The sequence below is a fragment of the Aquarana catesbeiana genome, linkage group LG03 (genome assembly GCF_042186555.1).
Source record: "Aquarana catesbeiana isolate 2022-GZ linkage group LG03, ASM4218655v1, whole genome shotgun sequence".
Lineage (NCBI taxonomy): Eukaryota > Metazoa > Chordata > Amphibia > Anura > Ranidae > Aquarana > Aquarana catesbeiana.
Window position 1 is genome coordinate 609,514,772 of NC_133326.1, and position 23,969 is coordinate 609,538,740.

The 23,969-nt window shown below is 43.6% G+C and overlaps 1 protein-coding gene across 2 annotated transcripts in view; it reads right to left on the reverse strand.

Moving 5' to 3' along the window:
- The window catches only part of LOC141133094 (zinc metalloproteinase-disintegrin-like VLAIP-B), a 108,569-nt gene that overhangs the window by 30,321 nt on the left and 54,279 nt on the right, over positions 1-23,969 (reverse strand). For both annotated transcript variants that reach the window (XM_073622225.1, XM_073622224.1), the window contains exons 10-16: positions 15,998-16,082; positions 12,943-13,073; positions 11,052-11,229; positions 8,527-8,616; positions 6,730-6,925; positions 4,081-4,183; positions 3,127-3,271 (exon numbers count right to left, since the gene is read on the reverse strand). In XM_073622225.1, coding sequence (XP_073478326.1) covers positions 3,127-3,271; positions 4,081-4,183; positions 6,730-6,925; positions 8,527-8,616; positions 11,052-11,229; positions 12,943-13,073; positions 15,998-16,082 — 928 coding nt within the window. The remainder of the gene's footprint in view (positions 1-3,126; positions 3,272-4,080; positions 4,184-6,729; positions 6,926-8,526; positions 8,617-11,051; positions 11,230-12,942; positions 13,074-15,997; positions 16,083-23,969) is intronic.

Here is a 23,969-nt window from a genome sequence, read left to right on the forward strand (position 1 = left end):
TCTCTACTCCACTGAGTTGTAAGCTTAATGTTATTATTATTGTTTTGTTTCTGAATGAACTGTTGGAGAGATTCTGTTGATCCTGCCCATATGAAAAACAAGTCATCGATGTATCGTTTGTAAAAGATTAATTCTTCTCTTTTTACACTAAAAATGATCTTATCCTACCATTCTCCCATGAAAAATACTGGGAGCGAATTTCGCGCCCATGGCAGCACCTCTCTGCTGGGATAAAAAATTATTACCGTACCAAAAATAATTGTAGGATAAGCAGAAGTCTAGAATGTTTCTCAAAAAAACTTTGATTATATGGAAGGTCATCTCTCTGACTTAAAGCCCAATTCAGGGCCAAAAGGGCATCTTAATTCTGTATCATTGTGTAGAGAGATGATACGTCAGCAGTTACAAGCAGTACCTCGTCTTTTCCTGCTAAGTCCACATCCTGTAAAATAGGTATAGATTCAGAAAGCATTTTTGAAATGTGGCCATGATAAAAGTCTTTCGTCAAAATAACCACTCCTCCTCCTTTGTTCGCAGGCCTAATTATTATCTCCTTTTTCTTTTTCAACATTTCAGTTCCTTCCTGTATATGTCTAGTATTTACGTTCTTTTTAGGAGTGAGATGGTCAAGGCCACTATCTACTAGCCCTGAAGGGTGGCTATTGGTATATACAGGATTCGGGGTGCTACCGAAAAAATATTTTTTTTTAATATTAAGCTTCCTCATGTACACACACACACACATACACACATACATATATACATACATACATACATACATATATATATATATATATATATATATATATATATATATATATATATATATATATATATATATATATATACACACACATACACACGTCAAATGTACTAATGGGCCTTTTCAGGCCACATTTTAAGCCTAGATTTAATATATTCATCTCTTTATGTGTTAAAGTGACCTCGCTTAAGTTGTATATCCCTCCTAATATAGAGGTCTCTCTAGAGAAATGGCCCCAAATACAATAAAAACTTTAAGATCATGGGATAAGCTACTTAAAAGTATATCATGGGAACATAATAGTCCTTTGATGCCTCTCTCAAATACTAACTTATTCCCGCCAGGGAAAGAGAATAAGCTGTACATAAAATGGACCGTCTCGGACTGTCTGAGACTAAAAGATTTTCTGAAAGGAAATGTTCTTTGTTCATTACTGGAATTGCGAGAAAGATATGGCACAACACCATGGGATGTTTGGAGATACAGACAACTCCAACATTTTGTGGAGTCTCTTGCAAAACCTCTCCGACCAGTCAGCAGGTAAAGCCCATGGGAAAGACTTGTTAACCATGGGGGAATAAATAGACAGGGGATTTCTAGTATATATAAGATGTTGACAGATTCTGGGTCCATGGGTCTTTTGGAGAGTTGGGAAATGGAATTGAATCAGCCATTGTCAGAAACGCTGAAACGTAAAGTTATTGATTAGATACATTCCACTTCAACAGACACAAGGACAAAAGAAATGAATTATAAATTATTAACTAAGTGGTATTATGTTCCATCAAAATTGAATAAAAGCAATCCCGATATTTCGTTTCTGTGTTGGAGGGAATGTGGGGAGGTGGGAGCCCATGCTCATATATGGTGGTAATGCCCTTTGATTCAGCCATATTGGGAGGAAGTATTATACTTAGGAATATCAGCCGGGCTGAAATTGGGCAAGACCCTTGGCAATGTTTGTTCCATGCGATGGGTGATTCAAGGAAAAACTATAGAGCAGCAACTACCCCATTCCTGTTAAATGCAGTGAAATCATTAATCCCGAAAGCTATGGAAATCAAAGAAAATACAGACGATAAAGGATTGGTTTAGGGAAGTAGATAAAACTAGGCTAATGGAAGAATTAATATACTTACAAAATGACTCTGAAGTAAGATTTTATAGAACCTGGAAGAGTTGGTTGGAATTCAAACAATCCTTTATTTACTTGAGTTACATGGGTAGTGAGGACGTTATTTATAGTCCCTCCCTATGTTTCCCCCTCCTCCTCTATCCCCCCCCCTCCCTTTTTTTTTGGTTGGAATCTAGGGGCAGGATATATGTAGTTATCCTACCCTGGATCCACCCTCTTAAAAGTTAAACTATAATCACATTTTTGATACACACTGTAATTCATGGTTTAGTAAGGGACATTGGGAATAGAAAATTCGGTAGGGATATTTGATAAATTTGGGGAAGGAATTAGGTAAAATGGGGGTTGAGGGTTGAGACTATCGCTCCCTTTTAAATAAAAGGGAAATACAAGAATTCACTTTACACAAATAGAAAATTTGGTAGGGGTATTTAATAACTTGGGAGGGAATAAGGAGAATGACCTACTATACACAATAGTGGAAAAATCCACCCCCCCCCCTTTTTTTTCTTCACATTATGTAACAGGAAATGGGGGTGTTTGTAGAAGAGGTTGGGGGGAGCGGAGTGAGTTAATGGAATATGAGCTTTTTTTCAATTTTTACTTTTTCTAAGAAGTTTGACATTTTTGAGGATGATATATCCTAGGACAGATCCATTCTTGTGTTTTTGAATGATTTGTATATATGCTTTTGGAATGATATGTAAGGTTTTATATTAGTATAATAATTTATTAAAAATAATTGAAAACAGAAACTCACTGACCTTTTATACACACACACACACACACACACACACACACACACACACACTAATTACAAGCAAACAGATAACAGATGAGAATGGATACCTTTAATAGCCATTCAAACCCCCTTTGTGTGCATGTTATCAGGCCAAAATCAACAGGGTATATAAACTTTTGATCAGGGTCATTTGGGTAGTTTCTGTTGCCATTATGATTTAAAAAGAGTAAACACAGTTGATTGATAATAAATGGCTTCAGCGAAACACTAACCATGAGTAAAAGAAATGTTTTTGTGTTATTGTTTATATTCTCTGACAAATGGCCAAGAAATCATAAAATCTGCCAGAGTATGTAAACTTATGAGCACAACTATAAATATATGTATATATATTTATTCATCACACACTTATACACACCGTAATATATATATCTACATATACATACATATATATATATATTTTTTTTATCTTTTCTCTGTGCTTACCATTCCTTCTCCACACATTGTTCCATTCTTCACCATTCCCTCTGAGTGTAAAACCCCCTTACAGGTGGAAATTGTAGCAACAGCCGCATTTATTTTGGGATCTTTGCTTCCTCCAGAGCAGTACAGCACTCCACACTTTAGATCTCTGTAAAAAGATAAACCATGTAAAAATGTTCTTTAGAATTAGGATATAAAAAATATCACATGAAAGAATGGGTATACACAGTGGCAGCTGGTGTTTTTTTTTGCGGGGGGGGCGGCAAACAACCACCCGCCCCAGGCTATGGGCAGTGGGCAGCGGCTCCTGTGTTCTCTTCTCCTCTTCTGTATCATGGTGGCTTCCGTCATATGTCTCCTCCCTCCTCCTACTTGGCGTCCAATAGGATTGCCTGCCCTTTCAGACAATTGGGTGACAGGCCTCAAGACCCGCTTCTTAATTGGCCGGGAGGAGGATCAGTGTGACAATAGCAAATATTAATTCACTATTGTCACACAACTGGGTGGGTTCTGAGCGCAGTGCTCTGTGCCCCGAGTCCACCCTATATTTGAAGCCTATTAGAGCCCCTAGTGTTAGAAGTCCATTAAGACACCTTGCCCCCACTCCCCACCATTTTTTTAATTTACATATTACTCTGATTCCCTGTAGAGGCTGAAGGATATTGCATAATATTACCATACTATTGGTTGAAGGGTTAGAAGTGAAAATTGGAGAGAAATGAGTGACCTTCATTGGCTTAAAAAAGTTCTGTCATTTTGGTTCTCTAGCTTCACAATGTTGGGTCATTGACTGGAAGAATTATGTAGATCAGGATTCTGACTTTATTTTCTGCAATGTTGCTCTGAAAGTCAGACAACCAGACAGCTAGCATTTTCAAAAGGAGCTCAGGACAGCCACAAGAGCCTCCATATTTCTCACAGGCTATGAATGAGGCAAAGCTGCAATAGAATACTCACTTTTCCCCACATGCGACATAGTTATTGGCAATGTACTGGCAGTATCCATAGTTGGCGCCTCTCTGATTGTATTTAAAACAAAAGTCCTGTCCTACTGAAGCACCTGTGGAAAGAGGTAAACTGATCATCAATGACTGATTTTTAAACCTTTTTAATCATAATAAAAAACAGCTGTAGATAGAGATCCCAAAGAACTCAGTGCTGATATTATTATTATTATATGCGATTTATATAGCGCCAACGGTTTATGCAGCGCTTTACAATGTATAGGGGAGACAACACAATTACAGTACAGTTCAATACAAAAGGTAGAGGAGGGCCCTGCTCGCAGAGCTTACATTCTAAAGGGAGGGGGTAGTGGTACAAAGTAATAGCTGCAGAGAATGATTTAATGGGGGTGATATAATCAAAGATCCTTTTATTAATTTTCTTAATAGGGGTCTATTAATTTTCATCAGAAGTATTTATGCAGCCTGGACGATTTTTACCTGTTTTTTTTTTTTTTTTTGTAATGGAATAATTCTTATATTGTTAGCTCCATCTAGTGGCCAAACGGCAGTATATTTTCTCTGTAGGTATTTCCGAAAACTATTCTGCATTTTGGCCACTCGATGGCAAAGAGGATACAGTAATTCAATTACTCTATTACAGAAAATGACATTTGGTCCAATCCTTCATACAATTAATATTTTCTAAACAGACTCAGTTTTTTTTTTTATAGCAAGTGGATTTGATGACAGCTGCTGTCACATTAAATAACATAATATATACTGGCTCTAAGTTGTACATCACCGTCAACTGATCAATTGACAAATCTTTGTTCACTAAATACTTCCTCACAAAAATGTGCCAAGCCTTGTAATCAACATACAGTTAATGATAACTGCAATCACCCAACAATATGTGTTCTCTCTCTCTCTATAAATATATATTTATTGGTTGAACTAGATGGGCTTATGCCTAATATATATATATAAAAATACACACACACACACTCACACTATCTCACAAAAGTAAGTACACCCCTCACATTTTTAAATATTTTATAATATCTTTTCATGTGACAACACTAAAGAAATGACACTTTGCTACAATGTAAAGTAGTGAGTGTACAGCTTGTATAACAGTGTGAATTTTCTGTCCCCTCAAAATAACTCAACACACAGCCATTAATATCTAAACCGCTTGCAACAAAAGTGAAAACGCCCCTAAGGAAAATGTCCAGATTGGGCCCAAAGTGTCAATATTTTGTGTGGCCACCATTATTTTCCAGCACTGCCCTAACCCTCTTGGGCATGGAGTTCACCAGAGCTTCACAGGTTACCACTGGAGTCCTCTTCCACTCCTCCATGACGACATCACGGAGCTGGTGGATGTTAGAGATCTTGCGCTTCTCCACCTTCCGTTTGAGGATGCCCCACAGATGCTCAATAGGGTTTAGGTCTGGAGACATGCTTGGCCAGTCCATCGTCTTTACCCTCAGCTTCTTTAGCAAGGCAGTGGTCTTCTTGGAGGTATGTTTGGGGTCGTTATGTTGGAATACTGCCCTGTGGCCCAGTCTACGAAGGGAGGGATCATGCTCGGCTTCAGTATGTCACAGTAAAATGTTGCTATTCATGGTTCCCTCAATGAACTGTAGCTCCTCAGTGCTGGCAGCACTCATGCAGCCCCAGACCACGACACTCCCACCACCATGCTAGACTGTAGGCAAGACACACTTTTCTTTGGTTCCTGCCACACACACGTGACACCATCTGAACCAAATAAGCTTATCTTGGTCTCACCAGACCACAGGACATGGTTCTAGTAATCCATGTCCATAGTCTGCTTGTCTTCAGCAAAATCTTTAGAAGAGGCTTCCTTCTGGGACGACAGACATGCAGACCAATTTGATGCAGTGTGTGGCGTATGGTCTGAGAACTGACAGGCTGACCCCCCACCCATTCAACCTCTGCAGAAATGCTGGCAGCACTCATACGTCTATTTCCCAAAGACAACCTCTGAATATGACGCTGAGCACATGCACTCAACTTCTTTGGTCGACCATGGCGAGGCCTGTTCTGAGTGGAACCTGTCCTGTTAAACCGCTGTATGGTCTTGGCCACCATGCTGCAGCTCAGTTTCAGGGTCTTGGCAATCTTTGTACAGCCTAGGCCATTTATGTAGAACAACAATTCTTTTTTTCAGATCCTCAGAGAGTTCTTTGTCATGGGGTACCATGTTGAACTTCCAGTGACCAGTATGAGAGAGTGAGAGCGATAACACCAAATTTAACACACCTGCTCCCCATTCACACCTGAGACCTTGTAACACTAACGAGTCACATGACACCGGGGAGGGAAAATGGCCAATTGGGCCCAATTTGGACATTTCACTTAGGGGTGTACTCACTTTTGTTGCCAGCGGTTTAGACATTAATGGCTGTGTGTTGAGTTATTTTGAGGGGACAGCAAATTTACACTGTTATACAAGCTCTACACTCAATACTTTACATTGTAGCAAAGTGTAATTTCTTCAGTGTTGTCACATGAAAAGATATGATAAAATATTTACAAAAATGTGAGGGGTGTACTCACTTTTGTGAGATACTGTGTGTATATTTATTATATATATATATCCTAGTTAAAAAAGCTGTTAAGGTTTACTTGCCTGCTCCCCATAGGTTCACGCACTGGCCTTCCAAACTCGGACACGTCCCATTGTAGCAGAAACCCTGGCCATCATTGCAGGGTTGTCCATTAAATATGAAACGATCAGATGGACATTTTGGATTCTTCCCATCACACATATCTGCAAGGTCACACTCATCCTTTACAGGTCGGCACACAATGCCTGCTTTCTTGATCTGCAAGGAGACAAGAAATGTGAGTAGAAAGTCTGATTAAGGGTGGGTTCACACTGCCGGGTGGAGCGGCTCACAGCAGGGGTCCGGTGTGTCCCTATTCACAGGTCCGATTTCGGTCCGAATTTTTGGTTGAATTCGGACCAGAAAATGCACAGAACTCTTGTGCAATTTGCTCCGCAGCCGTCCCGGAGCGGTGTGAACTGGTCACGGTCCCCTGACATGCGAATTGGGTGCGGGGAAACCCGCATTCCAATTCGCAATAGTGTGAACCTAGCCTTAGAAAGAGGACAATAATTTTAATCATAGCTCTGCCGGCCATAGATGTGTTGGTAAAGACAACTACGATTGCCTCCTTTAATCATTTTTGAACAAATGTTTCACAAACTTTAACTTCCCACTTTAAATAAAATAAAATATGAAAAGGCGAAAAGTAAAAACTTTCAGCTTCTCATTGTGTGACCCTCTCTTAATTTGTTATAGCTTGGCAAGTACCCAGCTCTTCTTAGAAACTAGAGAGCCCAAATACCAATATGGATGCATCTGATTCATGAAGCTGCTGTAGAACCTATAGCACCCTAAAACTTGCACTCAATATTTGCCTTGGTTTATTGAGCTGCAACAGCAATTTAAATGGCTTCTCAAGCAAAAGCACTCTCATAGGCCAGCAAAATTGAAATACTGGACTGGTCCCTACAAGCGGTACTGGGGAGGAGACAATGTTATCAGAGGGAGGAGGAAGTGGGTAAAGACTCCAGAAACTGAGGTTTCAGCCTCTTGTCCTCTATCCACATCCCTGACAAAGGTGACAAGGGGAAGCAGGGATTGAGTATGCACTGGCAGGATTGCTGGCAGAATAATGCAGTGTCTGGGGTGTTAGCAGGGCCGTTTTTAAGGCAGGGCAAAAGGGGCAGCTGCCCTGGGCCCTGTCATTGTTGTGGGGCCCAAAGCATCTGCCTCATACTTGCCAACTATCCTGGTTTAAATTCCCTCGTCCCTTGAGGTTTTAGTCCCATGCTGTGTCCCAATATCTCAGTGTGAAGTGCTGCTACTAATGCTGCCCAGCTCTGCCCTTTTGTTGTGTACAGATGACTCACCTGCAGACCCTGTGTTTACATGTAAATCACCGGCATTCATATGTAAATAGCGGCAGCAATCATATGTAAATAGCGGCGGGCGGTGGCATTGATATGTATATCATGCCCCCCTGAGGTCATATCCACAGTAATCTCTAGCAGCCAATCAACAAGCAGAAATCATGTGCTGTAACCTCTAGCAACTAATCAGTGAGCCGTAATGTGTGCTGTAACCTCTAGCAACCAGTCAGTGAGCGGTAATGATACACTGTGATCTCTGGCAACCAATCGCAATAGCTGCCTGATCTGATTCAGTAAACTGGGGGGGGGGGCCAAGAAAAGTTTTGCCCAGGGTCCAATCAATATTAAAGACGGCCCTGGGTGTTAGGGTGTAGTGTCTGGAGTGCTGGGAGGTACAGTAGTAAAGATGCTGGGATTGTTTCCTCTATGCTAACTTTAGAATGTGAATGGAAAGATGTAAAAAAAAAAAAAAAACTTACATTTCCCTATCCTCTATATTCCACTTACCTTGCAATTCTCACAACATTCTCCATCTGAACATTGGGCTTTATTTTTGAATTTGCAGGTAGCAGCATCACAGCAAGGATTGGTACATTCCTACAAAACAATCGGCAACATATAAATATGACCAAAGCTAAACACCAACAGTTCCCCCTAGCTATAAATGTATTAGCAGACCCCTGGGTAGTCACACACAGGCAAGACAGATCCATGTTAACCAAAATGATGGAGCTCTCTACCCTAATCATGGATGCACCCACGCCTGCTACTTTTGTGGCATGTAACTTTTGTATGAATTGTACTTTTGTACGATTAATATTACCTTCAGTCATTTTTTTTTCAACTTTCCCTCTATTGAATCATCTGCCCTTGTTGTTTTAAATTTGGATAGTAAAACATTTTTATTCTGCCTGTAAATACCTTTTACAGCCCACTTCCTGTTTCTTGTCTGGTCATTAATCATGCACAGCTCTGTATCTCACTCTTGTGAGAGTTTGGCAGGATGGGAGGGAGGAGTCATAAGCAGGCCAATGAGAGCTGCAGAGCTGGAGGTGTGCCTCTGTGTGTCTGTGTAAATCCAAGAAGTGAACAGGCAGCAGCTTCAGCTGCCCACAGTTAAAATGGATGCAGCCAGACTCAGAGGAGGGAGATTTCTGCAGCATATTTGCCAAGTACAGAATTACAGTATATATAAAACAATATGCAAAGTGGTTGGAGGGAAGTTTCATAATGGCAAAGATGTTTTTATTACAAAGTATGTGAGCAGACTGCAGTTGCTCTTTAAGTCAGCCTGTTCATTAGAAGGAAGGGGCATATAGCTGCACTTTTTGGAGACAAAAGATTTTGCAGCACACATTAAGAAGGACCTATACACAAATACACATATGCATACTTAACAAGGAAACCTTATCTCAACTATATAACTGAACCTTTTTACACTATTTTATATTCTGTAATTTAGTATGTATCCTGTAGCCATTAGCTAATTTTTTAATAAACATATGTAGTCAAGGGTTTGCTACTATAGTCATTATAGTTTAACAGCTTGTTTGCGTTTGCAAAGGAGTTTGTCTCCCCCTAGTGGCTGCTGGACTGTCAGGATTTTTCCTCACTCTTTGAGAAGGAATGCAGCAAAGTATTGTGGGAGATGTAGTTTGGAAGAGGAAGTGACTCTGTTAGCTGGATCAGCCCTGAACTACAGGACAGACAATGCAAAGCACGCAGAACTGCCTGCTGGGAGGAGTGATAAAAGGACAGGCGCGGCCTGCTTTTAGCCTCTCTGGACGCCATTCAACACCTGCCAGCAGAAGGTCTGTGTGTGACCAGGAGTGAGAGACTGCGCGTCCTATACAGCAGAAAGCCGGATCGCCCGCCTCTGAGGGATATCGAGGACAGTCCTGCTATTCCAGCAAGTGGATCGGCCTGCGCTTCAGAGCAACTGGAAGCCACCTGCACTTCAGTCCATCGGGAGTTGCAGCACGGCGTGGCAGCGCCATCTTCACCAGACAGACACCAGGAGGGGATCGGCGGAGCCTCACAGCCATTGGAGTCTATTGTGGTGAGAGGGCACCTGCCTATTCCAGTAGAGATTACAGTATTGCTGAGTGAGTTCTTTCTACAGACTGCTGGTGAGACTTGAAGTTCCACGGAGGTGAATCTACTTCTTCACAGGCATCATACAGCTGGACTTTGTGGCCTTGTCTTTCTCCCCCTGTGCTGTAAGGTTAGTACTGTATTGTACTCACATGTAAAGAGGAATCTACAAGTGGTGATATTTCTTCAGTTAAGCAGTCATCAGCACACCTCTTGTTCTACAGTCATTTCTTTCCCTTTGTCTTTGTGGATTACAAATTACCACAATATACTGCAGTTTAACCATTAGGCTAGCTGAAGAGTTAAAAGAACTTTCACCATCTTCTTCTTTACTAAGCATTGCTGCTCTACCCACAAGTTGATCTCTGAATTATAGCCTAGGTATAGCCTGTGTTCTTGAATGCAAAGAATATATATTGCATTTGGTCTGTGTGTTGAAGCCTCAGTGGGAAGGTATTTAATATATGTCTTGGAGATATTGAGTACCTATCCTGTGCACCTGTTCACATATACTCTTTGAGGTGATTATAAGGTTATAGGTTTTGTATATGTGTATTAAGTGATGACCGTTGTTAATCATAACTTGTGTTCATTCATGTGCTTTATTGTGTTCCATTACTTATCTCAGTAAACTTTTCTGAGTGGTTCAGTGATATCGTGTGAGTTTCTTATTACTAATGTCACATTGCAGAATGGAACCCAAGGTGTCAGATGTAATAGAGCATCTGCAGAGTTGGGGTAGCCAGTGGGATATAGAGTCAATCAGCAGCCCCCATGGGGGTACCGCTACACATTTTTAATTTTTTTTTTTTTTTTACAAGAATTGACTTTTCAACTTGAGCACATCTCACCAATAAAAAGGTATTTCTGCAAGTTTACAATATACTAAAAAAGACAATCACATTAAATATCCACCAGATATTCTACCAGATGATTACCTTTACATTGCCACAGTCACAGTCCTCTCCCATCTCTGTGAATTTGTTGCCACAAACAGAAGGGGACTCAATAAACTCTTTTAATGGCTCAGTTTGCATACACGCTGGCATCCGGTCATAAATGAACTCCCGGAAGTTTGTTAGACTGCAGGAACTGAAGACATGGGGGGTGTTATAGCTGTATGGAGAGAAAATGATGATGATCAGGTCCCTGCAGTAATGTGCTGTCATAAGTGATGCTTAATTTAAAGATGTGCATTCCCTATAATTAGTGTTACCCTATCGCAAACACTAAGAAAAATAACCCCTCATTCTGCCACCATTCAAACAGGACAGCGTGTCCTCCAAAATGTGCAATGGTATTTACACAATAACATACAAACCATTTTCCCTGTGTCCCTGTGGTATTCGCAACAAAGTGAAGTATACGGTATCTTTCCACAACGCAGTTCTGAACAGGGATTCTGAAGTCTTCCTTTAAGTGATAGCAACACTAGTGGTTGATGTCCCACACTTCAAAATGCACCCCAGAAGCCTCAAAATCCATCGATTGTCTTGGGTACAACCAGCCTGTCGAATTCTTTTGCATTTGATTTACTGCCGGCGGTTATAGTCACTAGCAGTAATCATTGAGTTCTGCCGGCCAGACTGGCAGAACACAAAAGCGCTGTGGGAGGCATTCCCCCATCAACACAGTGAAGAGCTTTGGCCAAACTTCTCCTTTAAATAGCTCTTACAGGTCTTGTCCTTTCCCCAGTGTGTGACTGACTGGACAATGAAAAGAGAAGCAGTAGACTAATGAGCTCATCTTTCTGTCATTGTGATCTCTCCTCCAATCAGCATACAACGGATTGGCCCTTTTGGTTCCCTCTCCCAATTAAAGTGGAGTTCCACCCACTTTTACAACTCTTCAGCATCCCTCACTAAACTGTGCACTGCAAACAAATTGGATATTTTGAAATTTTTTTTCTCAGCACCTACTGTATATCTGCTGTATTCATTTTTCACTTCCTCCTCCCTAGCCGTGGCTCATCGCATCATTTCCTGTTTGCAATGCCTTCTGGGAAGGGGCGGCAACTTCCTCTGACACTGACGTTGCTATGGAAACCCTGACCTGAAACCTATTACACTGCTTGTGCTGCACTGAGCATGTGCGAGATCTGCAAGGATGAGATCCAGGAAGAAATACAATCTGGCTTCAGATGCCCACACTTAAGATGGCCACGGCCTGCTGTAAGTTTATAAAATGACAAACTACTGCTATAAACGAACAAAACAGACCTTAGTTTACAGACTAACTTTACTAGAATACATTAAGCTTGTGTATTATATGGGTATTTTTATTTAAAAAGTATAATTTTGGCCGGAACACCACTTTAAAGCTTTGCTGTATAGTGGATCGGAAGAGTCTGACACCAAGTTGAATTCAGGCACTTAAACTGCTTGCTGTAAAGTACAAAGGTGCTTTTATCGCTGCACTTATATTTATATTGCCTTGGGGTTCAGCTTTAAGTGGCACAATGGGTGATGTTGAAACATTGGTCTCCTTAGCAAACAATTAAATATGCACATTTGTTTCCTGATCGTTATAGGAAAAAATAAATTAAATAAATAAATAAAAAAATGATAGATGAAATTAGATTTGTTGCTCCTGGCAGAGATTGATGAGTTTATAAGAAATACTGTATAGTCCCATACACACTGTCAGATTTTCTGCTGATTTTTGTCTTCAGATTTACCAAAACCATGTAGTGCAAGGGCCTGCATGATTGCATACAAATTGAAACTCTTAAGGTTTGACCTCATATTATATGGTTTTGGTAAATCTGAAGACAAAAATCAGCAGAAAATCTGATAGCGTGTATGGGGCTTTTGGAGTACATGAACCCACCTTAGAGTGGGCGACATGATACAGGAATCAGCAGAACAGGTGCAGGAGCCGGTGTCATGATTCATCCCCAGGTTGTGTCCCATTTCATGGGCAACTGTGGCACCGACAGATATGGCGACCCTGCTGTGATCCTGGAAGCAAGTGAGAGAGTAAAACAGGAAACATCATATTAGAAGAGTGAGAAGATGGCGCTTGGGACAATCTTAAAGTCTTTGCAAACCCAATCAACTTTTTTTTATTTGCTCCCTTTTGCTTTGTTAAAAATGTACCATTGATAGTATTTTGGGATATCTGTTTTTCTGTTGAACTTGTCAGAAATTCAGAGCTGTCTCTGCCTGTGCTATTGCAAAGAGATTATTTAGCCCTCCCAGTTCTCATCTTGGAATTATAAAGTCAATTAACTTCTATGTTTTAAAGAATAAGACAACGGTTAAGTAGTTTAGGAAAAAAAAAAAACTGGGCAGAGCTGACACAATGCTGTGTCATCAGCCCACAAAAAAGAAACAAGTAGCCGAGTGCATTTCTGACAGATCAGCTTTAAAGTCTTTAAAGTGATAACACATGGGTAAATATACATGTATTGTAGAAATGTACTGCATTTTTTTTTTCGTTTGCTTTCACATACGCTTTAATGGACAGTGAATGACAGTAACTTCGCTTTCTGAACCAAATCAGGTCAGACTTAAATGTTATTTCACGTACGCATAGGGGTTGATTTATTCAGCCTAGGTTCACTGAAATTGTGCAAGTTCTGAACTCGCACCATTTCATTCCCGCATGTCAGTCCTGACTTCGGGGGCGATTTCAGAGACATCTGTGCGGGTTTCTGTCAATAAAAATCGCACCTCAAAATCGCCAAAAGTAGTACGGAAACAGACGGTGCCTTTGTCGGCAATTGCCGTCAATTTGACATGTCAAATCGCATGCCAAATCGCATCAATGTGAACCAGGGCTAAAACTGGAGTGTACAAAATCTGGTGCAGCTGTGCATGGTAGCCAATAGGCTCTGACTTCAGCTTGTTCAATTAAGATTTGACAAAAAAACCTGGAAGCTGATTGGTTTCTATGCAAAGCTGCACCAGATTTTGCACTCTCCAGTTTTAGTAAATCAACCCCACTGCTGTTTGCCATGGCTACAGCTGTCGATACACAATGGCACATATTTAATTTAAGGCCTTATTTACACTGGCATTCCTGTGTTTGGAAAAGTAATCTGGGCAATATAAACATGCAAATCTAGCTCCCATGCATGAGGCTGTGGCGTTTAGCTGCAGGCAATGGGCAGGTGCACCATCCACCCCGACTGCCTGCAACCTGCCAAACTCTATGAGAGGCTGACAGCTGTTGTTGCTGGATGGTGGATGTAGTGGTACGAACATTTAGGGCAATATGTACCTAGGGAGGAATGCATGAAACAAGAAAAGTCTCAAGAAGTCTTTTGCGGGTATTAGTCCCTGAACTTATACTGCCCTAAATGTTTGTATTGCTAGATGCACTGTCCAGCCCCAGCAGCTGTCAGCATCTCATAGTATTTGACAGGCTACCAGCTCCAGGGCTAGCCAATGCACCTGTGCCCTCCTCCTGCAACTTAACACCAGGGCTCCGTGCATCGGGGCTAAAAGCACAGTGTGCATGGGGCCTTATGTCTCCCTGATTGTTTTTTCTTGTGTTTACATGCTCTTAAAAACAGGTTTAGTTGCATTTAGGAATGTTTAGTCACATTTACATGTGTTTATCTACATTTACACACATTTGGAGTGTCTAATTGAAGCCTGGACTCACAGAATTCTATTTTCTCTACATGCAGCTAAACGAAACGCACAATGTGAATAGCACCATTGAAGAATCATTACATGCATTTACAGTATATGCATTTAGAAATGTCCTCTAAATGCATATAAATGCAGGTTTGACATTACAGTAAGGCCTAATACTTTTAGCACATGCAGCCATTGTCAGGGTCGGTGGCAGCTCATCCATAGGGGGCGCACGGGCGCCGCCCCCTCTAGGGCAGTCACAAAAAAAAAAAAAAAAAGAAAGCCCATTTAAAATAAATAAATAAAAAAGGTCCTTTAAGTGCACTGTGTTCAGGCGCCGGACACTGAGGACTATGGGAAGCGTGACATCTATGCAATCACGTGCAAACGAAAAGCTTCATTTGTGGGGCTTTGGCCTGCTTTGTGGCGCAATGCAGTGCTCCGGAATACTCCCTTCCGTAGTGTTACTACAGATGCCTTGTTTTTGATTGGCACCGCCCTAGGGCATGAGCAGTGCTTTCCCTCGAAGTTGTGGCATCACTTACGGTTTTTCTGTGCCAGTGATAAACCAGAAGTGACGTCAGCAGCTCCGTGGAACGCACGGCCCGAGCGGAGCTTTTTTTTTATTCAGAATCCGATTCCCGAATTTGTAAGACAGCAAACAGCCCTCCCTCCTCTCTACACTGACACCTCCATCCCGGCCTGGAGTCCGAGCAGACAGTGCGGGGGGTGAGTACAGTCCTATCTATGTACTACAGGTCATTGGACTGTCACATAAGAGCCTGTATAGATATAACCTCATGGACTCTAGGAGGACTCTAGGGGGTGCAAGGTGTACAAGGGCACACTGTATTCCATCAATGTGATGTTCATTGATGTGATCATTGGTCATTGGTGATCAGTGATGGTATGATGATTAGCCATGATCAGTGATGCAATGTGATGATTAGTATTTAGTAATGTGATGATGATTGTTGATGCATTAATGATTTGTTATGTGATAATGATCAATGATGTATTGATGATCAGTGCTATGATAATGATCAGTGATGTATTGATGATCAGTAATATGATATGATGATGATCAGTGATGATCAGAAATGTATTGATGGTCAATAATGTGACAATGATAAGTGATGATCAGTGATGTGATCAGTGATGATCACTTGATCAGTAAAGTGATGATGATCAGAAATGTATTCATGGTCAGTAATGTGACAATGATAAGTGATGATCAGTGATGTGGCCACATTCAGTTTTTATCCAGCTTAAAGAATAAAATGAAAATATCAGCTTACCTGAATGACACCACAAGAATGGGAGTCAGAACATATAGTACCCACAAAGGCCAAACCAACTGTGGGTCCATCAAAATCTGTGCTCCTGCAAACCCAAACAGATCAATTTTGAATATGTAATTTCTTTAACAATACTTCATTTCACACATTCATATAAATGTATAATCTATTCAATAAAGGTCTAATACTTTATATTTGATGCTTTCCAAAGAATACAGGCTACCATAGAATGCCCAACCATTTTTTCTGGAAAGTTGTCTATTACTGTCTCTCTACCTGGGGGAATCCACAACTGGAAGAAGCCTGAGATTTAAGAAAGCCTGTGTGCCACTCTGCAATGCAGGAACTCTCCTGTGGGACATGCAAATAACTACTGGAAAGTGGAATTTTAGTTTAAAGCTGAACTGTGGGCACATAAACTCATTCAGATATATTCCTCAGGAGCCACAAAGGATACAAATGTATTTTGTGTGCACAAAATGTCTTTGCAAGCCCAGATACCTTGTACAATTAGCAGTGATATCATTACTGTGCTGTACATAGACTGTGCAGGCAGCAGAGCTGTGGGAGGGGGCCAGCAGGCCCCACCCACTACAGGCTGCCTGCAGAAAACTATAGGAGGGGGCGGAGGCAAGACCAGTCACCCTGCACAAGGAGAGAGCAGCAGTGCGTGGCCTTTATGACAGGAAGCTCCTGTACAAAGTTTCACACTAGATTACTGCACAGATCTTGAAGAAATACACAATCCAAGATTCAAGGAAGAATACACATTGGGGGAATCTACTAAAACTGAAGCGTGCAAAATATGGTGCAGCTGTGCATAGAAACTTCTAGTTTTATTGTCAAAGCTTAATTGAAGAAGTTGAAGTTAGAAGCTGATTGGCTAGTCTAACCTGGCTGATATGCCCGTTCTCAACAACATTTCTGCTGGCCATGAGATATCATAAGCGACAGAGGGGCAGAGGATCGTCCACAGCGGCTCAGGCGGACCAGATTGACCGATATTTCAGAGACAAACCCCGCTCCGCGCCGGCAGTGAACTGCACAGGAACACGTGGCGACAGTGGGCCCTCTTCAACCCTCTCTCCCATCATGGAGGTCTCACACAGCCCAATGCATAACTCCCTCACAGGCATCCCGCCTTTGTTAGACTCTCAGTCCGGCACTTCGAGCAGCCAGGGGATGCCTACTCTCACACCCAGGGATGAGGACGACATCAGGGCGCTACTGAGAGCCCTCCCGACCAAAGCAGACTTGGCAGCCATGGTGTCGCAGGTGGAGGAGCAGCACCGCCGTGACTTCCAGCAGGTGCGAGAGGAAGTGCAGAGTATAGATGTGAGACTGTCCAGCGGGGAGGCAAATATGGATGCTCTGGAGGCTCGTATTGCTCACTTAGAAAGGACACAGCAGTTAAGCCAAGAACAGTTGGCGGAGATGCAGCTGCATGCAGAGGATCTCGAGAAACGAAGCCGCAGGAACAACTTGCGGCTTCGAGGGATACCTGAGGCCACGGGGTCTGAGAATCTGCAGTCTGAGAATCTGCAGGAGACTGTGCGGGCAATCCTACAAAAGATCATGGAGCCAGAACCCGCTGTGCAGTGGGAGTTTGACAGGGTGCATAGGGCGCTCGGCCCCCGGCCAGGGGAACAAGATCGTCCCAGAGATGTGATCTGCCGGCTTCATAGGTACGCGCAGAAAGAAAGTATCATGAGAGCCGCCTGGCAGAAGGGAGTGGTGGATTTCGACGGGGCGGCTATCTCTGTCTTTCCGGATATCTCTCGGGCAACCCTACGGAGGAGAGCCGTGCTCAAACCCCTGCTGGAATATCTGCGCGGCGCTCAACTTCAATACCGCTGGGGATTCCCGCTACAGTTAACGGTCCGTAAGGCGGGCACCTCTTACACACTGAGACGCCACTCGGATCTCCCGGAGCTGTTTCATTTCCTGGAGATGGAGGAGATCCCCATCCAGGACTGGCTGTGCTATCTTTCTGGTGGAGATCTTCGTCTGAGGCCACAGGTGCCGCCTCCGACACAGCCACGCCGCTCTTCAAGACGCAGACGGAGGGATCACACACCGATCAGAGCCCAAGATCCGGAGCCGTAACACCAGCGGAAGCCCACAAGTGAGTGTTCCCGGGACTTGAACTTTCTGCCGCTAGGCTAAAGGACTTTCCCCCTCTCCCTCTCTCCTCTCCCTCCCTGCCCTGCTTTCTAGCTATGCCCGCGGCCCCTGAGGTCTGACCCCAAGACGATCGGATCCTGGCCCCCCTTCCCCATCTGGAAGTGTGAGACTGTCTTGGCCCTCCGCCCTCCCTTCCCCTCACCCGGTGTGCGCTTCTTCCCGACCCCGGGACAGTGATACCATTTCGCATCTCTGGTATGCACGGGAATCCAACTTATGACGCCTACTCAGACTGTGGAACCCGAAGCAGCAATAAGGTTACCAGTTGATTGTGTGAACTGTTTGCACTGGGACCTTTAGCTTTTGGGTGGTGGGGGGGGGGGTTGGGAGCTTGTTGGGGGGGGGAGTGGCCGGGAGGGCGGGGGAATACTTATTCCTTAGCACGAACTTATGAGGATAGCTACGGGGAGAGATGCGGATCAAGTACAGAGGACTTTGCTTGGAGGGACAGTTGGATCAGAGATCATTTGCCTAGCATTTGCTTTACGTGTAAAATGTATTGTCTCTGTCCTATTTCATTGATTTCAAGAGGGTCGAGTGGGGGGGGGTGTTGTCTGCGGGTTTACTAAGGGGGGACTAATTGTATGGAGCTTAATGTCCCAATTGGGGCAGGCTGACACAGCATCCAGTTGAGGGTAACCTCGTGAAATGAGCGGATATACTGGAGATGCTGCTCGGCCTGTATTAGAGGACCCCCCTCCCTCTTCCTTGCACATCCCTCACCCCCCACTCCCCCCCCTTTTCCTTCCTCCATCCTCTCCTCTTGACCCGCGAGTTCATGGCTCCTCCTTCCTATTTACCCGCCCCCTTTGCCCCGTCTCCTTCCCTCCCTCCTCCTTGCCTTCTCCCTGCCACGTCCTTTCCGCATTTCCCCGCCCCTTCATTGGGGGTGGGGGACGTGGTTCAGGGGATTAATTGCCAAGCGGCTGCTGGGGTAATGCAGAATATCCCGGGGACTTCTTGCAGTGGGGTTATATCCTCCACTCTGTTGGTAAATCCCTCTTCCTGGGCAGTGAGGAGGAGAGATTTCCCTGTTTATACAAGTTTATTTTGATGGTGTTTTTTTGTTGACAGAGTTTGCAATGTTAAATATCCAGTCAGGGCTACGCCATTAGCTAGCTCAAAGATTTGGGGCCATTACATAGACTTAGCCGGACATATCAGTCATTTATTATCATTGTTTTATGTTATGGACTGGTGGGGGATAGGGAGCCTCTATGCCCTGCTGTACACAACCACTTTCCCCACATAGGGTTACATCCAGTTAGTGGCTTCTCTTTTGGGGTCACTAGGGTGTTTGGAGATTAGGTCTCCCATACGCGTTTGCGTATTAGCTGTCTTTGTATTTGTGTATTTTTGTTTCTGTTCTCTCTTTCTTCTCTCGTATCTTCCTCTCTCCCCCCCCCCTTTTTTGTTTTTTTTTGTTTTTTGTTTTTTTTTTTCCCCCCTCCGCCAGTTCTCGCCATGACCAGGAGTGGTCAGGAACCAGTTCGCTTGCTCTCGATTAATGTAAAGGGTCTGAACACCCCAGAGAAGCGCACTATTGTTATGTCTAATCTGAAACGATCAGGGGCTCACATTTGTTTCCTGCAGGAGACGCATTTTCGTGCTGACAAAATACCTGGTCTCAAGAATCGTCTCTTCCCGATGGCTTACCATGGGTGCGCGTCGGATTCCAAGTCCAGGGGGGTAAGCATTCTAATTCGCAATACTACTCCGTGGCAGGAGAAAGATAAGTGGAGTGACACGGAGGGTAGGGCATTGTTTGTGAAAGGGACACTGGGCGGCTCTATGGTTACCCTAGTGAACCTTTATCTCCCAAACACAAACCAGATTACTTTCCTAGAGCCAGTCTTGAACAAGCTGGGAGAGTTTGGTGAAGGGGCAATGATACTGGGAGGTGACATGAATTTCATCATGGACCCTACTTTGGACTCATCTAAGACCACCTCCCAGCTCTCCTATGCGGCACTGAAACGCCTAAAGAAAAGCTTTTATGCTTTCCATCTAGTAGACGTGTGGCTGATTCTTCATCCGAACCAACGAGATTACACTTTCTACTTGCACCCCCACGACTCATACACCCGAATTGATCTAATTATGATGCCCCAATCCCTTCTGTCTAGGGTTACGTCAGCATAGATCGGATCTATTACATTCTCAGATCATGCCCCGGTTATGGTGGACATAGACATCTTGACACCCACAACCAAGCAGTGGATGTGGAAGATCAACGATTCTTTGATCCAGATGCCTGAGGTGGTCGCGGAGGTGTCTAAGGAATTGAGGCAATTTTTTGCCGAAAACACAAACTCAGAAACAGCCTCAACAATGGTTTGGGAAGCCCACAAAAGCTACATTAGGGGTCTCTTAATAAAAATAGGGTCCCGCATCAAGAAGGCCAGAGAGCAACAGACCTTGGAACTCCTAGGTAAAATCCGATCCTTGGAGGCCACCCACAAATGGTCGCTCGCTGAACAAGCATTGGCAGATTTAACAGCATTGCGGAATCAATTACGTACCATGGCTCTACATAGGGCAAAAGAGGTGATAGCCAAATGCAGGAAAACGTTCTATATGCACAGTAACAAAAGTGGTAAACTGCTGGCATGAGCTCTCAGAGCCCAACGAGCACGAACGTTTATCCCCGAAATATATACTGAAACCCACCATAAGGTTCACACCACAGAAGCCATAGCAGAACAGTTTCGAAAGTATTACACCTCTTTATACAACTTGACACGTCCGTCCTCTGAAGGGGCGTCACAGGTGGAACAGGGTAAGATACAAGATTACCTACAAAGATCTGGCTTGCCTCAACTAACAGACGAGGATTTAACAGCACTGGAGAAACCCATCTGGGCGGACGAAGTAACCAGAGCGATGGCGAGCATGCAATTGGGTAAAGCCCCGGGTCCGGATGGATATTCCCTGCTATACTACAAGACCTTTGGGGGTCTTTTGACCCCGCATTTCATTTCGGCATACAACGCTGCAGGTGAAGGCCTTGCCCTTCCCAGAGACACACTACGTGCTTACATTACGGTTATTCCAAAGGAGGGCAAAGACCCCCTACTATGCCAAAGCTACAGGCCGATCTCATTACTAAACATTGATTTGAAAATGTTCACAAAAATTCTCTCCATTCGGCTTATAGACCTGATCCCTCAATTGATTCACTCTGACCAAGTGGGATTTGTTCCCTCGAGGGAGGCACGTGACAATACAACTAAAGCAATCAACCTAATATTTGCGGCACGGAAACGGAAAACTACGATGGTGCTCCTTCAACAGACGCGGAGAAAGCGTTTGATAAGGTAAGCTGGCCTTTTCTCTTCGAAACCCTCCGGAGTCTGGGTCTCAGAGATCGCATGATGAACTGGGTGCAAGCAATTTACTCCTGCCCTTTGGCACAGGTCAAGGTGAACGGCCACCTGTCTTCATCATTTCAAATAACAAATGGGACAAGACAGGGGTGTCCCTTATCGCCTCTGATATTTATTCTGACCCTCGAACCTTTCCTAAGATTTATCAGGGATAACCTGAATATCAAGGGGCTTAGATTGAATGACACCCTTTCCCCAAAAATAGCTGCCTTTGCAGATGATTTGCTTTTCTTTCTGACCAGCCCACTGACGTCCATGCCAAATCTGCTTGCAGAACTGAAGACCTATGAAAAACTGTTTTTATTCCGCATTAATTACCAGAAATCCGAGGCTCTAGAGATCGATCTGCCACCTTCCTTGGCTGAGTTGATTAGAGTAGACTTCCCTTTCAGATGGGCCTCATCCCACATTAAATACTTGGGCATTTATTTGCCAAGCAGAATAGAAGAAGTCTTCTCTCTCAACTTCCCTCCCCTCTTAACGGCTATAAAAAAGGATCTCCAGACCTGGCAGAAAGGAATGTTTTCATGGTTTGGGCGGTGTGCCATATTAAAAATGAACATTATGCCACGGTTACTTTACCATTTCCAGGCTCTCCCTGTACGTATTCCTGTTTCCTTCCTTAAAGCAGTTAATAAAACATTTGTGAGTTTCGTTTGGGCTCAAAAACCACCACGCTTACCCCAGACCACCCTTAGATTACCAAAGCTAAGAGGGGGTATTGCCTTACCAGATGCGAATCTCTACTTAATGGCATGTCACTTAACCAGGATACTAGACTGGTGCCGACACAGTACCTTGAAGCAGTGGGTGCAAATAGAATACGCCTTAGCAGGAACCAGACTGGAATCGTTGCCTTGGTGTCATAAGCCCATGCCCAACCGAATAATTAAACACCCGACAGTGGGGGAAATGTGGCAAACAGCCCGCAAAGTCTTCCGCGATTTTTTGGTCGCTCCGCTCCCGTCCCCACTCACCCCCATTGTTGGAAACCCAGCGTTTGCCCCAGGTCTTGATGACCCCAGATTCTTGCAGCTGCTGGAGGTTGAGCGATCTCAAGCAAGACACTTTCTTATCGACGGTCAGTGGAAGAACAGGCAACAAATCACAGAGGATCCAGCCCTGGCGGGTTTGTCGTTTTGGCAGAAGATTCAACTTACTCATTTTATTGGCTCGCTGCCTACGCCTGAGTTGTTTGAGAGGCAATTAACCACCTTTGAACTGATGTGTGTGGAACAAACTCCACTGAGACATGCCATCTCCCTGACTTACCAACTGCTACTTGATCAACCTCAGGACTTCAGACTTCTCTACATATCCAAGTGGGAGAAGGATCTAGGGGTGAAATTTAAAGAGAAACAAATAGATCGGCTCTTTCTTTTTGCTCATAAGATATCCGTATGCGCCAGACATCAAGAGGCGGGATACAAGCTTCTAGCTCGGTGGTACTATACCCCGGAAAAAATTCATCAGATGTTCCCCCAGAGTTCAAACCTGTGTTGGAGATGTGGAGAGGAGACCGGCTCCCTGCTACATGTCTTCTGGTCATGTCGAACCCTCCGTCCTTTCTGGACGGAAGTACGGCGCATAGTGCAAAAATTCACGGACCGAGAGATACCTGAGACCCCTGAATTCTTTCTTCTTCAACACCACGAGTTTCCCACCAAAGTCTATAAGAAATCAATTGTCCCTCTCCTGATCACGGCAGCGAGGAATTGCATCCCCCTGTGTTGGAGGCGGGCGCAGCCCCCATCGGTGACCATGTGGTTGAGAAAGGTGTCAGAAATCAGGGCAATGGAAGACCTGGTGGCCACAGAAAGAGGCCTTAGTGAACAATTCTCCAAAAAATGGTTTTGGTGGCACGAGTTTGTATACTCTGCGGAATACAATGAGCTGATGGTCTAACCCACGTTACAGCGATCTTGCATGTTTCCCCCGAAGCGGGTGGCGAAACTGGTCGGGGGTATGTTTACCTCCTCCCCAACCCCCCCACCCCCCCCCCCGTTTTATTTATTTATTTTTTTCTCCTCTCCTCGCTTTCTCTTTCTTCTCATTTATTCATCTTTCTTCTTCTTCTCTGGTTCTCTCTCTTGGGTCGCTTGATCCCGGATCAAAGTGATTCACACTATTTTCCTCTCTATATAAAATATGGTATTTGCCGTTTAAAGAGTGGTCGTGTGTCATACAGAGCCTCCCTTTCCTTTACAATCTGAGGGTACCCCATAGATAACGAAAAGTTTTACTTATGTATAGAAGACTATACATCGGAGTGCCATGGACGAGACTGTTATTGTATGTATTCATTTTTTATTTTAAGGGATTGTTTCTGTGTTTTCATATGATTACCTCTTTCAAAAATAAAAATAAAGATTTAAAAAAAAAAAAAAAAAAACTTTCTTCAG